Source organism: Myxine glutinosa, chromosome 6, assembly GCF_964187855.1.
Source record: "Myxine glutinosa chromosome 6, kmMyxGlut1.1, whole genome shotgun sequence".
Lineage (NCBI taxonomy): Eukaryota > Metazoa > Chordata > Myxini > Myxiniformes > Myxinidae > Myxine > Myxine glutinosa.
Window position 1 is genome coordinate 123,027,911 of NC_136266.1, and position 14,982 is coordinate 123,042,892.

The window sequence follows — 14,982 nt, forward strand, 5'->3', positions numbered from 1 at the left end:
ATTCAGCCGGGTCATTAATGACTGTGTAGGTCCTTTACCTAAAACTAAAGCTGGTCATCAGTATATGCTGACCATCATGTGTGCTTCTACTAGGTTCCCAGAAGTGGTGCCTCTTTGGAAAATTACTGCGACAGTTATTGCGAAGGCCTTGATGAAATTTTTTACCCTGGTTGGCCTACCTAAGGCCATCCAGTCTGATCAGGGTTCCAACTTCATGTCAAAGCTTTTTCAGCAAGTGGTACACCTGTTGGGAGTGAAGCAAGTGAGGTCGAGTACTTACCATCCCGAGAGCCAAGGGGCCTTGGAAAGGTTTCACCAGACATTAAACAATATGATCAGAACTTACTGCTTTGAATGTGACAAGGATTGGGACGAGGGAATACCCTTATTCTTGTTTGCTACGAGGGAATCTGTTCAGGAGTCATTGGGATTCAGTCCTTTTGAACTCGTGTTTTGACACACGATTCAAGGACCTTTGAAACTGGTGAAGGAACAGTGGCTACAAGAGGAGTCGCAATCAACTGTGTCAGAGTATGTGACAACTGTTAGGCACAGATTGGCTAAGGCTTGTGAAGTAGCGAGAGGAAACTTGAAAGCAGCACAGGACAAAATGAAAGTGAGACATGATAAGACTTCTCAAATAAGAAATTTCAGTCCTGAGGATGGAGTGCTGGTGTTGCTTCCAGCTCCAGGTCATCTGCTACAGGCTAGGTATTTTGGTCCCTATGCCATTGAAAGGAGGGTCAATGAAACGGATTATGTGGTGACAACTCCCGACTGACGGAAAAAGCAGCAGCTGTGTCGCGTTAACCAACTGAAGAAATATTATGAGAGGAGGCCTGTGGAAAAAAACACGGCTCCTGTCTCACCTGTAGTCGGGGTGTAAGCTAATCCAGAGTTTGAGGCCAGTGTGAAGTTCAATAGGATTGATGAACAGGCTTGCCCCAGATTGACGAACACTGAAGTGTTAAGGAACCTAGACCAGAAATTAGGTCATTTGACGAGGGCACAACAAGGACAATTATCCAACCTAATTTCTGAGTTTGCACATTTGTTCACAGATGTACCTGGTCATACCGATCTGGTATGTCATGATATTGATGTGGAGGAGGCCACTCCCGTGAAACAACACCCCTACCGGATGAACCCTGTTAAGATGGATTATCTAACAGAAGGAGGTTCAGTATATGTTGGAGAATGACATAATCGAACCAAGCAGCAGTGAATGGAGCTCACCATGTGTGTTGGTTCCAAAACCCGATCGCAGTTTTCGCTGATGTACGGATATAAAACGGGTTAATGCAGTAACAAAGACAGATTCGTATCCCATCCCGAGGATTGATGACTGTATTGATAGAATAGGCCCAGCTAAATTTGTAAGCAAATTTGACTTGCTGAAGGGGTATTGGCAGATTCCTCTTACCGATCGGGCAATGGAAATTTCGGCCATTGTCACACCAAATGGGTTGTATCAGTACAAGGTTCTTCCCTTTGGGTTGAAAAATGGTCCTGCTATGTTTCAACAACTAATAAATAAGCTTATTGCAGAACTTGAGGGGGTGGAGGCTTATCTGGATGATGTCATCATCCACACCATGACAATGGAAGATCATCTTAAACAAATTCATGCATTCTTCAAGAAATTGACCGAGGCAAGGTTGACCATCAACTTGGCCAAGAGTGAGATTGTAAAAGCACAGGTGGTGTTCCTCGGCCATGTAGTCTGGTCAGGGTCAAGTGCAACCAATGACAGCCAAGATTTAAGCCATTGACCACTTCCAAATTCCAAAAGGGAAAAAGGAGCTTATAAGATTATTGGGTATGGCCGGTTGGTACCGGCGGTTCTGCAAGAATTTTTCTGATGTGGCAGCCCCTTTAACGAATTTGCTGAGGAAAGGAAGCAAGTTTGTTTGGGATGACAAATGCCAGGCTGCCTTTGCCCACGTCAAAGCGATATTGATGAGCTCTCCTGTCCTTGCATCGCCGGATTTTCAAGTACCTTTCAAGTTGGCCATTGATGCAAGTGATGTGGGGGCTGGGGCAGTTCTATTACAGGAAGATGAGGATGGAGTGGATCACCCGGTGTGTTACTATTCGAGGATGTTTGACAAACATCAGAAAAATTATGCCACTGTGGAAAAAGAGACCCTCGCTCTCCTACTAGCTCTACAGCATTATGAGGTGTATCTGGGAACTACTACCTTTCCAAAAAGGTTTTCACTGATCACAACCCCTTAACCTTCATTCAAAAATTGAAAAATAAAAATCAGAGGTTGATGAGATGGAGCTTGTCTTTGCAAGAGTTCAACTTGGAAATTAGGCATGTAAAGGACAGAGACAATGTAGTCGCCGATGCTTTATCCAGAGTGAATCAACCATGAGTATTCCTGTGCGTTGTTTGGAATATTTTTGGCTTACGGGATTTGATCACCCATAGTTTTGATTTGTAGTTGTTGTAGTGGAGCAGCTTAACTTAGATATTTATAAGGATTGTGCATTTTGTGATAAAAGCAACACACTTGCCACACATAAAGACACTTATAATATGAACAGATTTGGATATTGGGCCACCTCACATTTTGCCCATGGTGGCTATAGCAGCCATTTTCCAAAATGGCCACCAGCAGTCACTTTTCTTTTCTATATATGATGTACTGGGGAAGACAGTGGGTCGACCGTGGATGCTAATGTGCTTTTAAAAGTCCAAGACTGTTTAGGGAGTGCCTATTATTTCATTTGGTACCACAATAGATAACTACAATTGAATTAGTTAGTATAAATAGGTTTGCTACCTATTTCTACATGGTCATTCCATGGTACTTCCATATCCATTTTTCAGCACCCCTCTTATACTGGTGAAGGTGTGGATCGAAGTGTTGTCATCAATGAAGGATTGGTAAATGCAAGCTCCAAGACAATCGGCCACTTGCCACAGTACTACACCGATGTTCCCCCTGTCACCAGCAATGTTAAGATGTCCTCTGTCCCAGCTGCTAGATTAACATCACTGAACTGAAGTGACTCCAGCCAGTTGCGGAAACATACAGAAGATGAAAATGTGTGGCTACACAATACAAAACAAGTCCTGGAAGACGAGAATGAGACACACGATAACACATCTTGGGCTGCATTTCATGCCAGTCGCCAGCCACCAGAAGCTCGAGTCGTCTGCCACAATGCTCTGCTACCATTGTTTCTGGACAGTGCTCACACAGTTGCAATGATCCGGCATTCAATGGATGTTGTGACGAAAGCCGTGCAGCATCTGAATCCTGGGCAGATACCAGTTGTTGCCTTTGATCAGCCGTTATTTGCCTTAGCCAAGCAAATTCAGTGGACGTGGCCGGAGGACTATGGCGAAGATAAGTTGGTAGTGATGTTTGGGGGACTCCACATCGAGATGGCAGCTCTGAAGACATTGGGGGACTGGCTGCAAGGGAGTGGCTGGGCGAATGCTCTTGTGCAAGCTGAGATTACAACGCCAGGGGACAGCTGACTCATTCCTGCGAGCAGTGCACGTCGCTCGAACAAGGAGAGTTCACCAAATCACCGCAGCAGCATTATACATCTTGCAACATCGTGCATATGACCATTACTGTACGAGAAAAGCAGACGATGCACAAGATATCCTGAACTTCGATGATTGGTGCCGTCAGAAAGAAGACATTCCACAGTTTAAGTACTGGGCAACTGTACTGGAACTGGAGGTTTTGGTTCTGGTCTTTGTGCGTTCTCTGCGACAAGCATCATTCGCGATGTATCTTGATGCCCTGACAGAATTGGCCTCCTGGTTTCATGCTTTAGACCACACTAATTATGCCAGGTAGATCCCTGTTCACCTGAGGGACATGGCTGAACTTCCAACAAAGCACCCACATGTAGCCAGGAAATTCCAGGAAGGTAGTTTCACTGTGCAGAAGACGAAGAAAGTGTTTTCTACCATCGCAATTGACCAGGCACATGAACAAAATAATGCCTGCATCAAAGGAGATGGTGGAGCAGTTGGCTTCACTGATGACCCCAGTGCCCTGCGCCGGTGGATGATTGTGGGGCCAGAAGTTGCCCGGATCATAGAAGAATTCCAACTTGAGAATGAGAACTGGAGGAGGCTAGTGGACACTCGTCATCATGACCAGACACCAAGCGTGCAGACTGCATTCACCAAAGATGTCCAATCTCTTGTCAGCATCATGGAAGAGCTTGGCACCCCTTTGAGGAAGAAAGTATGGATCTGGTTGTCCTTGATACAAAGGACATCGCAGCCCCCGTTGCAGTTCAGGCAGTTCAGAATGTTAAGAGGATTGGCCAAGAGCAGTTCCAGGCTTTTACCAAAGAATGTCTGGTGGAAAGAACCAAGCCTATTTATGACACCATTCATCGAAACAACCTGAAGGTGTTCAGTAAGTCGGCTCCCAGAAGTGTCAGCAAGGGGAAACAGCAGGTAGTCTCACTCAAGAATGACTTACAACTTTTCTCTCGGCTGTACATAAGCTGTCAGACGAGAGACGGAAACCTTGATGAATTATTTCGACATGAGAATCAGGCATGTCCTCCGTCACTCTCTGATGGAGGAAGTCTCCACCTTGGTACGAAAAGTGATCTACTCACATGCTTGGAAGCCATCTCTGATGTCCAGTCTGACCGTCCTGCTGCCACGAGCATAGTTCTTGATGGAGCTGTCATCGTTCAGATGCTGAAGCCAGCTGCAGCCAAGAACTTCGATGAATATGCTCAACAGATATTCATTCCATATATGTCTACAAAGCTTCAAACTGCATCTTGCCTGGACTTGGTGTGGGACAGCTACCATGCAAATTCTCTGAAAGCAAGTGCAAGAGCAAAGCGTGGGACAGGAGTGCGAAGACGTGTGATGGCTGGAACAACCATACCGAGAAACTGGCAGAACTTTCTCAGAGTAGATAGCAACAAGGTAGATCTGTTCAATTTTCTCTCTGAAGTTCTGTATAAGTGGTTTGATAACGACAACAAACAACTGGTCATTACTAATGGGGAAGCCATTTTCAGCAAGCCAGCGCTATCAGATGTAGCATCACTCACCCCATGCAACCACGAAGAAGCAGATAGTCGCATGATGTTGCATGCAGCCCATGCAGTCAGGCACGGCCACCATAAAATAGTGATTCGGACAGTAGACACCGACGTTGTGGTGTTGGCCTTCTCAGTAGCCCAGGGGTTTGCATCAGAAGATGAACTGTGGTTAGCATTCGGAACTGCCAAGTCTTTTCGGTACCTGGCAGCCCACGAAATAGCAGCTGTACTAGGACCAGAGAAATCACAGGCATTGCCAATGTTCCATGCCCTGACTGGATGCGATACAGTGTCGAGTTTCGCAGGGCATGGTAAGAAAAGTGCCTGGGCAATCTGGAGCGTGTTACCAGAACTCACAGCTGCACTACTAAAGCTATCTTCTGCGCCAAGTGATATATCAGAAGATGTCATGTGCACCATCGAAAGGTTTGTTATCCTGCTCTACGACAGAACCAGTACATGCATTGACATTGACAAGGCAAGAAATAAACTCTTTGCAAAGAAGAACAAAGTTCATCTGATTCCACCAACCAAGGTAGCGCTGGAGGAGCATGTCAAGAGAGCTGCCTACCAGGGAGGTCATGTATGGGGCCAGACACTGGTATCAGCACCAGACCTACCTCCACCGACCAGCTGGGGCTGAGTCAAGACTGAGGGTGGGATGTACGAGCCATATTGGACAAAACTACCTGAGGCGGTCAACACCTGTTATAAGCTAATCTCATGCAAGTGCAAGAAAGGTTGTGTGAGCCGATGCAAATGCAAAAAGGCTGCACTTGAATGCATTGCTCTGTGTTTGTGTGAAGGGGAGTGCTCACAAAATTGAGTTCCTGGGAATTGCGACAGCAACTTTGGCGGTATATCTGTAGAAGAAACAGACTTTGACAGAAACGTTTCATCTGATAAATGTTACAAATATCCATCAGTTTGTTCCTCAACATGCAATTGCTTTAGTTACTAGTATGTCATGGCTATGTTTATGTTTATGTATGATCCTTTCAATTTTAACAATTTTGAATAAATTGTAATTCTAATGACTGATATTTCATTTATAACAATGACAATGTTGAACTAAAACAATATTGCTTGTAACCTCAGAAATCATAAAATAGATGCATAATAATGAGACATCTTCTACAGATTGTTTGTTGTTATTTTATCCAATAACTATTATAACAATCATGTAAGTGCCCCTAATTACTTGACAATCACTTTGCACAATAATGCAAAAGCTTAGAATGCCAAATATACTCAATTGTTGTCAGCTAGTTCCTCTGATATTGGCAGGTCTGCACACACAGAATTTCCGAATTTAGTTCTGATTAATTAGCATAAGCGCCATTTTGGAAATTGGCAACCATTGGTGCCTAGGCCCAAATTTGAGATGGCCCAATATCTATATCTGTTTGTAATATGTCAGTCTACATGTGTACCAATTTTGGTGCTTTTATCACAATTTGCACAATGGTTTTGCTAAGCTGCCCCACTATTGGGTGTGGGTATTACTTTTGGGTGTTAAAGATACTTTTTGTATGGAAAGAAAGTTTTCACCATGTTCAAAATTTCTTCCTTGAAGGTGGGGAGTGTTACGGATCCGTCACTTCCGCCTTTGTTGTTATTATATACTTGTAGGATTTTTAGTTTCAGGTAATATTGTTGTTTAGATTTTTGTGTGAAATAAAGATGACTTCAGTAAAAGGTAAAAAGAAATGTTTGTGGAGGAAAAAGAAAAATGCGGCAAAGAACCGGAAGGTGGAGGAGGAGGAGGAGGAGAACGGCGATGACAGAAATACAGCCGTGAATCGCGTCAAGGCTGCGAGCGGACTTTTTTGATATTGGTCGCGAATGAGTTGAGGCTTCCCAGGGGAGGGATTGCCCACGACATCGTCCTATATTGCGAGTGCAATGAAACCTGCGTCTCAGGGTTTATCACTAAGTGTGAGTTGTCGTTGGAGAAATCAAGCGCCTCCGTTACAGGCCTATACGCCATTTTGCTCAAAGAAGAAGAGGCTGTCCACTTGGTGCATCTTGTCGTGTCGTTGGGATTTCCATATCAACCTCTGGAGCGCCGTTGGTTTACATATCGGCTCAATTCCGCGACCTCTCACCTTGCAACTCCTCGTTCGCCGTCGTGCCGATACCTGCCTGTTCTCGTCATTCTGCACGGCTTCAACCAGCGTGGAGATCCGTGCACGGACTTTGGGGAAGGTTACATTCCACTCACGTTGGGCGTATCGCGAGTTTATTGCTTTGAGAGCATTGGGGAATGATGGTACCATCATATGTATTGTTAATTTGATGCAAATGACATTTTCATTGTACTTTCTTAAATAGAGTTATTATTGAGTATGTGTTTATTGAGTTGAGTATTGAGTATTATTGAGCAGCCCTGGTGTTGGGCTAGCGGCTAGGGTGCCAGCTTAGGATCCAAGGATCCTGGGTTCGAATCCCGGTCGATCGCTGAATTAACGCCAGGGGGGTTGACTCAGCCTGTCATCCTTCCGAGGTCGGCAAATTTGAGTACCAGTTCACTGGTAATTCCCTGCTTGTCGTAAAAAGGTGACAAAAAGGGTTGGCGTCAGGAAGGGCATCCGGCCGTAAAACATTGCTTCAAAAAGGGGACCAAAAAAAACAACAACAACCACGGTCCCCAAAAAGGCCAACCCCCGCTTTGCGGGGAAAAATGGCCTCTAAACGGTGGTTTTTTTTTTTTTTAATTGAGTATGTGAGAGTTCTTAATACAATTACTTGTTTTGTTCTGCAATTGCATTGGTGTGGTTTTACCATGGTTTATTAGAAACCGCAAGATAACAAATAGTTCTGCCGTGTTCCTGCTCCAGACTCTGAGGTGCACCGTAACCGGGGTTTGGGGAGGTTATACCAATTTCTTAACAATGCCTTTCGCTTCGCTCACGCAGGGTAAAAACATGCCAGAACAATTGTCCACACAAGTGCATAACAATGTGCACCAGAGGGAAATGCACTGACATATTGGCAAAAACATCCACATCCCAGCCTCTAGTAAAGTCATGGAGGCCCAAACCAATGGCATGTGCATGCATCACTGCTGGGGGTGATGGCTGTACTGCTAATGCAGTGACCACTGTGGGTTAGCAAAGGAATATGAAACTTGTTCAGAGTACCAGTAATAATGACCTCCACCCATCTGTGATGGACGGAAGTTATGTTTTCACCCCTGCCTATTTGTTTGTGTGAAGGATGTCTCAAAAAGTTGTGGACAGATTCGGATGAAATGTGTTGAGCAGGTTGGGTGTGTGACAGGGAAGAATTGATTAGAATTGGATGAAAATCTGGATACGGATCTAGATACTATCATTTTTTAAGCGATTCCTTCGCCATTGAGAAATGGGTCCCAAACAATATATAGAGCACGATATCTCAAAAAGTTGTGGCCGAGTTATGACAAAACAAGGTGGGTGAGTTGGATAGGTGACAAGAACAAGCCGATTAGATTTTGGTTCAGGTCTGGATCCAGATCCGGTCTATCAGTGGGATGCAAAACAAACTTTTCGGCCAAGCGGAGGTTTGCGCTTCACGGAGTGCCATTCTAGTTTCTACCTTTTATGTGTACATAGTCGAGGCTCATGGAAGAGCTAGTGAACTGAACTAGTGAACACTGATTGGATCAGGATGCAAAAGGAAAAGAGGAGAAAGAGGGGAAACACTAACAGCAGAGTGTGAGGCCAATATATACAGAGACTTGGATAAACAATGGGTGTGGGGAGGAATGCGGGGCAGGAGAGAATGCATGGCTGGATATTAGATAAGATGATGCATGTGGTGGAGAAGATAGATACAGAAGGAAACTCCAAGGAAGGAAAGCTGGAAATTTGGATTGAGGAGGGATTGGGGTGGGGTGAGGTCAATGAGGGTAGGAAGGATCATGGTTTTGGATTGGGGATGACCTGAGATAGTGGTGACCAGCTGTCTTGAAGACATGGAGGAAAGAATGAGAATGAAGAGAATGTGGAAGTTGGGTCCACAAGGTGGGAAAAGAGAGAAACGAATGAATGGAGGTGAGCAGTGTCCTGGATTTAGGTAGTTGCACCAGAAGGGGGTTGATGGTGAACCATGTGTGTCCTACAGAAACCTAAGGGGAGGCGTAAGAGGGAGAAAGCATGAAAAGACCAAAGTGTGCAAGACCAGAAAGGAGGCGGTAGAAGGCAGAGAGACCAACTACCTGTCGGCGATGATGAAGTGATAGGCCCATAGACTCCCCCTAATCGTGGGAGATTCCAATGATCTTGAAGGCCTTGGTTTCCATGGCATCAAGCTGAGCAAGGTGCGAGGCAGGGGAGCCAGCCCAGAGGGGAGAGCAGTACTCCATGAAGCTGTAGATCAAGGCCTTGTAGATGGATGAAAGTTCAGGTGTGCCAAGGAAGGACTTTGTACGATGGAGGATGTCCAGTCCACGACTGGCTTTGGAGACAAACGTTGAAATGTGCTTTGCCCAAGAAAGATCATGGCTGCTAGTAAGTGAGACCCAGGAGTTTGAATGACTGAACTTCATCATCTGGATTGTTAAAAAAGTAGATGGGAGGGTTTGCCAGACGGACCTTTTGGAGAGAGATAGTGAGAGTGTGAGATTTGTCAGGATTGAAGGACATATTCCAAGTGTTTGACCAGATGGTGATTTTTTCAAGGACTGAAGAGAGGGAGGAGGCTTTAGCCTGACTGTCTGAAGGATGAGAGATGTCATGGCAGAGGGTGGAGTCATCAGCAAATATATAGAGGATTTCTCAGAAAGTAAAGAGAGATCATCGTTGAAGATCAGGAATAGGACTGGGCCCAGAACACTGCCTAGGAGTACGATAGCCTTGACAGGGAGAGGAGATGAAAGGATTCCATTGCGGGCCACAAGTTGGTTATGAGAGTAGAGGAAGTCATTAAGCCATGTGTGAAGTTGGCCTTGGATGTCATAGGCAAACAGTTTGGCGAGCAAGGCAGGATGCCATGAAATAAATCAACAACACGAGATATGTCCAGAGAGATGCCACCAATCTCGCGTTTGACATCGAGGGCCTCCATGAAATTGTTGGGTAAGTAGAAACAGCAAGTGCAAGGTGGAGTGACCTGGTCTGAATTCAAATTGGTGATCTGAGATGAGGCGTTAGGTTCATTGAACATGGAGTACCCGTGTTCTTGTCGTGTACCCATGTTTTTGTACGCGGCAACACTAAGGGTTTCGCTGCAACCTCCCTTTCGGGGCCCCAAAAAATATATAGCACAATATTTCAAAACGTTGTAGACGTGTTATGACAAAACAAGGTGGATGGTTTGCTAAACACAGCTGAAGAAACCATTATCCATCAGTTCGGCTGAGTTCTCTGGTGGAGTCCAGTCAGCGGATGGTGAATCGGTCACCCCAGAGCTATGAGACTTTGCCGATATCATTGATACTTTAGGTATCCTATCTGGGGTCTATCAAATCAAAATATACCTGGCAGCCAATGGTGTTGTGCATGCTGCACAGCGGCAAACCGCAGCGCCGATGCCTATGCACAGATTGAAAGATCAGGAGGGAGGAGGAGGGAGGAGGAGGGAGGAGGAGGAGGAGGAGGAGGAGGAGGAGGAGGAGGAGGAGTATCTAGCTGTTCAGTGTTCACCTTCCAACACTCGTTAAATGAGACAACAACCAACAGGATTAACCGAACCCTCTCGAAAAATCAACAACACGTACCTGCACTTTGTTACCATGCCATTCATCTTGTGGTTCAACCACACGCCATCCGCCATCACAACCATGCCGAGCTCCAAACTGCATCTAGCAATATCAAAAGGTCCTGTTGTTATTCCTGCCACACAACTGTTCCAAATATATCAAGCAATAAGCATAACAAACATTACAATTTCCATGAAGCCCAACATTTCAACAAACAAATATGGCTTCAGTTTGCACGGGATCCCTTCAGTAATGCCCCAGGCTCAGCCTCAACCACTGCCATTTACGAAGTATTCTAGGAATGATACTCGATGTTGCACAAGGCACGTCAACTTTCCCCGAACAACGTTGTTATTAAGAAGTTAGAGAACTAATACTGTATGGTCTCGTCTTATCACGAATGCAATGCGTTTAACTTGGGCCGAAAGCCCCGAAATGCTCACCTCATAAAAATAAAGTCTCGATGGCTAGATCGCCAAGAGGTTCTTGTTGTTGTTGTTTATCAATCACACTTCCGTCTTCGGAGTTCGTTGGTTGACGACTTCCGTTTCTGTAATATTGTGTAACTACGCTCACAATGTTTATGAAATGTATGCCAATTGCATGGCAATGACATATAGTATTACATGTTGAAACCACTGATCTCTACTGTAATATCTGGATAGCTCTTCCGCTTTACGGCTTGACGCCGCACGTCCACCATTTTACCACTCCCATACACGCTCAAAACGGATGTGACCTCTTCGGCGGGAACACGGTGTGAAATTTTCAAACAATGTTTGTCTTGAATTGGGTCAAAAATATTCCTGACACTTTCAAAGCAAAACGATATATTTTACCTGTTGAAAATTCTGAAATAAATCTACTTCGGCTTTACCGTATTAGTTACATATGTCGAAGCGAAACGAAAGTTGCAGCGATCTTCGATGCAGTTTTTCATACTTTCATGACAACAAAACTTCCTTGATGAAAAATACTCCAGCCAGCTCCTTACACATTCCCTGCCCTCACGTTTTATGAATGGGAATGGTATCATGGCCGCCATGTGGCTTCAGTTGTTCACATTGCACCAATTGGCCAATGAGCAATCAGGTATCAGCTTCCGGGAAGGTCGGAGTATGCACTTTTGCGATACTTTTAACTGCGCATGCGCTAAGGACAAGCAGTCTAAAATCCAAATTGAGACCAGACATTATCCAGCTTGTTACCCCCGCCAGAGGAGAGGGTATTGTATTGCCTCAAACTTACTTAGGGTAACTTGTTCTCACTTGTTCGTTCTTGTTCGGGGTTCGTTACTTCGTTCGTTTGTTACTTGGCAAAAAAAAACAAACATTTTTTTGCAAATATGTTGATCACTCCGGTTTGTGTGTGTTTGTGTGTGTTTCTGTTTGTGTGTGTTTGTGTGTTTGGCTGTCCGCTCACTTATACTTGCCTACAGGTCACAATTTGAAACCGATCTTCACGAAACTTCACCAAATGGTAGAGTTCGTGGTCCGACAAAATCCTATATATTTTTGAGGTCAAAATGTCAAAAGGTCAACATAGGCCAAAGGTCAACTTATTTTTTTTTTTTTTCAATTTCTAAAATCCTCAATTTTCATCCGATTGACTTGGAATTTGAATGTGATTTTCATATCGGCTAACTGAATTCAACCACTAACTATTTTTGAGATCAGCGTAGGCCAAAAGGTCAACATAGGCCAAAGGTCAACCATTTTTTTTAAATTTCTAAAATCCTCAATTTTCATCCGATTGACTGGGAATTTGAATGTGATTTTCATATCGGCTAACTGAATTCAACCACTAACTACTTTTGAGATCAGCGTAGGCCAAAAGGTCAACATAGGCCAAAGGTCAACCATTCTTTTCCAATTTCTAAAATCCTCAATTTTCATCCGATTGGCTTGAGATTTGAAGAGGATTAACATATCGGCGAACTGAATTCAACCACTAACTATTTTTGAGATCAGCATAGGCAAAAAGGTCAACATAGGCCAAAGGTCAACAACAATTTCAAATTTCTAAAATCCTCAATTTTCATCCGATTGACTTGGAATTTGAATGTGATTTTCATATCAGCTCACTGAATTCAACCACTAACAATTTTTGAGATCAGCATAGGCCAAATTTCTAAAATTGTCAATTTTCATCCGATTAACTTAAACTTTGAAGACGATTTGCATATCAGGTCACTGAATTCAACCACGAATTATTTTTGAGGTTGAAAGGATGCTCTACTGAGTGCCATGCTACTTTGTGCTGTTTTGCCAAGTGTCACTCTATGAGTGATTTTTCATCTGTCTGTCTCTTTTCCCTCACAGAAGAAATATGATTTTCTCTGTATATATGATCTTGGAAAAACCGAAAAACTTTGCACCTCTATATCTCTGAAAGTGCTGAATAGAAAAAATTGAGACATGGCTCATTGTAAAGAACTCTCCATGGGGAATAAAATATGTCAATGATGATGTCATAGGTGCCTCAATTATGATGTCATAATTCGACAAGTACAAAACTTCATCCGATCAAGATGAAATTTCTTCAGCATAATCTCGTTGCTGTGGAATAGACTGTGCCGAATTTTTAACTTTATAGGCCCAAGGCCTCCATTATGACATCATAATTTGATAATTCGACAAATACAAAATTTCATCCAATCAAGATGCAATTTCTTGAGCACCATATCGGCATAAACTGGTGCAGAAAAAAAATAATGATGACGTCATCGGTCACGTGGTTCGGCCGCCATCTTGGAAAAACCTAAAAAATTTGCACCACTATATCTCCGAAAGTGATGAATAGAAAAAATTGAGACATGGCTCATTGTAAAGAACTCTCCATGGGCAATAAAATATGTTACTGATGATGTCATAGGTGCCTCCATTATGACATCATAATTCGACAAGTACAAAACTTCATCCGATCAAGATGAAATTTCTTAAGCATAATCTCGGAATAAATTAGTTTAGAAAACAAATAATGATGACGTCATCGGTCACATGGTTCGGCCGCCATATTTTTAATTCTGGCAACTCCTCGGGCTCTGACCGATTTTTCATCTGTTTGTCTGTTTGTTTGTCACCGGCCTACAGGTCACCATTCTAAACCGATCGGCGCGAAACATCACCAGGTTGCAGAGGTGGTCACAATTGAGAAGCCTATTGATTGAGGTCAAAGGTCAAAGGTCATCTGGAGGTCACATTTTTGAAATCGCCATTTTTCATCCGATTGACTTGAAAATTGAACAGCATTTGCACATTGAGTCACTAAATAGGAAAACCAACTACTTTTGAGGTCAAAAGATCAAAGGTCAACTCAAGGTCAAACTTCCAAAATCATCAATTATCATCTGAAAAACCATCTATTTTCATCTGATTGACTTGATAATGGAACAGCATTTGCATGTTGAGTTACCCCCATTTCGTTTAGTTTAGTTTTTACTTTAGTTTAGTTTAGGTTTAAACTTTAGTTTAGTTAAAAAAGTCTTGACGGTTTTTGAATTGATGATTTTGCAACTATTTTTGAGGTCAAGAGGTCAAAGGTGAACTCAAGGTCAAACTTCCAAAATCATAAATTTTCATCTGAAAAACCGTCAATTTTCATCGATTGACTTGAAAATTGAACAGCATTTGCGCATTGAGGAACTAAATGGGGAAACCAACTATTTTTGAGGTCAAAAGGTCAAAGGTCAACTCAAGGTCATACTTCCAAAATCATCAATTTTCATCTGATTGACTTGAAAATATAACAGCTTTTGCATAGTGCCTCACTGAATTGGGAAACAAACTATTTTTGAGGTCAAACGTCAACTGAAGGTGAAACTTCTAAAATCATCAATATTCATCTGAAATATCGTCACTTTTCATCCTATTAATCAGAGCTTTGATCAAGATCGTCAATTTTAATCTTGATTAAATGGACAATTTAATGGATCAATGGCAATCTTTTTTGGCGTGGGTGGTGGGGGGGGATGGGGTGGATTTTGCAAGTATCGTGCTCTGCATGACGTCTTGTTGTTTGTTTGTCACTTGTCTACAGGTCACAATTCTAAACCGATCATCACAAAACTTCACCAAGTTGTAGAGGTCGTCACAATTGAGAAGCCTGTTGATTTTGAGGTCAAAGGTCATATGGAGATCAAATTTCTAAAATCTCCATTTTTCATCCGATTGACTTGAAATTTGAACAGCATTTGTATATTGAGTCATTACATTGGGGAACAAAATATTTTTTAGTTCAAAAGGTCGAAG

The 14,982-nt window shown here is 43.2% G+C and overlaps 1 protein-coding gene across 6 annotated transcripts in view; it reads right to left on the reverse strand.

Moving 5' to 3' along the window:
- Nucleotides 1-11,307, reverse strand: part of KIAA0753 (KIAA0753 ortholog) — an 81,909-nt gene extending 70,602 nt beyond the window's left edge. For 5 of the 6 annotated variants that reach the window (XM_068120991.2, XM_078780453.1, XM_068120990.2 and 2 more), the window contains exons 1-2: nucleotides 11,176-11,307; nucleotides 10,751-10,834 (exon numbers count right to left, since the gene is read on the reverse strand). In XM_068120991.2, coding sequence (XP_067977092.2) covers nucleotides 10,751-10,834 — 84 coding nt within the window. In that variant the 5' untranslated portion in view covers nucleotides 11,176-11,307. The remainder of the gene's footprint in view (nucleotides 1-10,750; nucleotides 10,835-11,175) is intronic. The other variant, XM_078780455.1, reaches the window with a different exon arrangement.
- Between the last annotated feature and the right edge of the window lie 3,675 nt (nucleotides 11,308-14,982).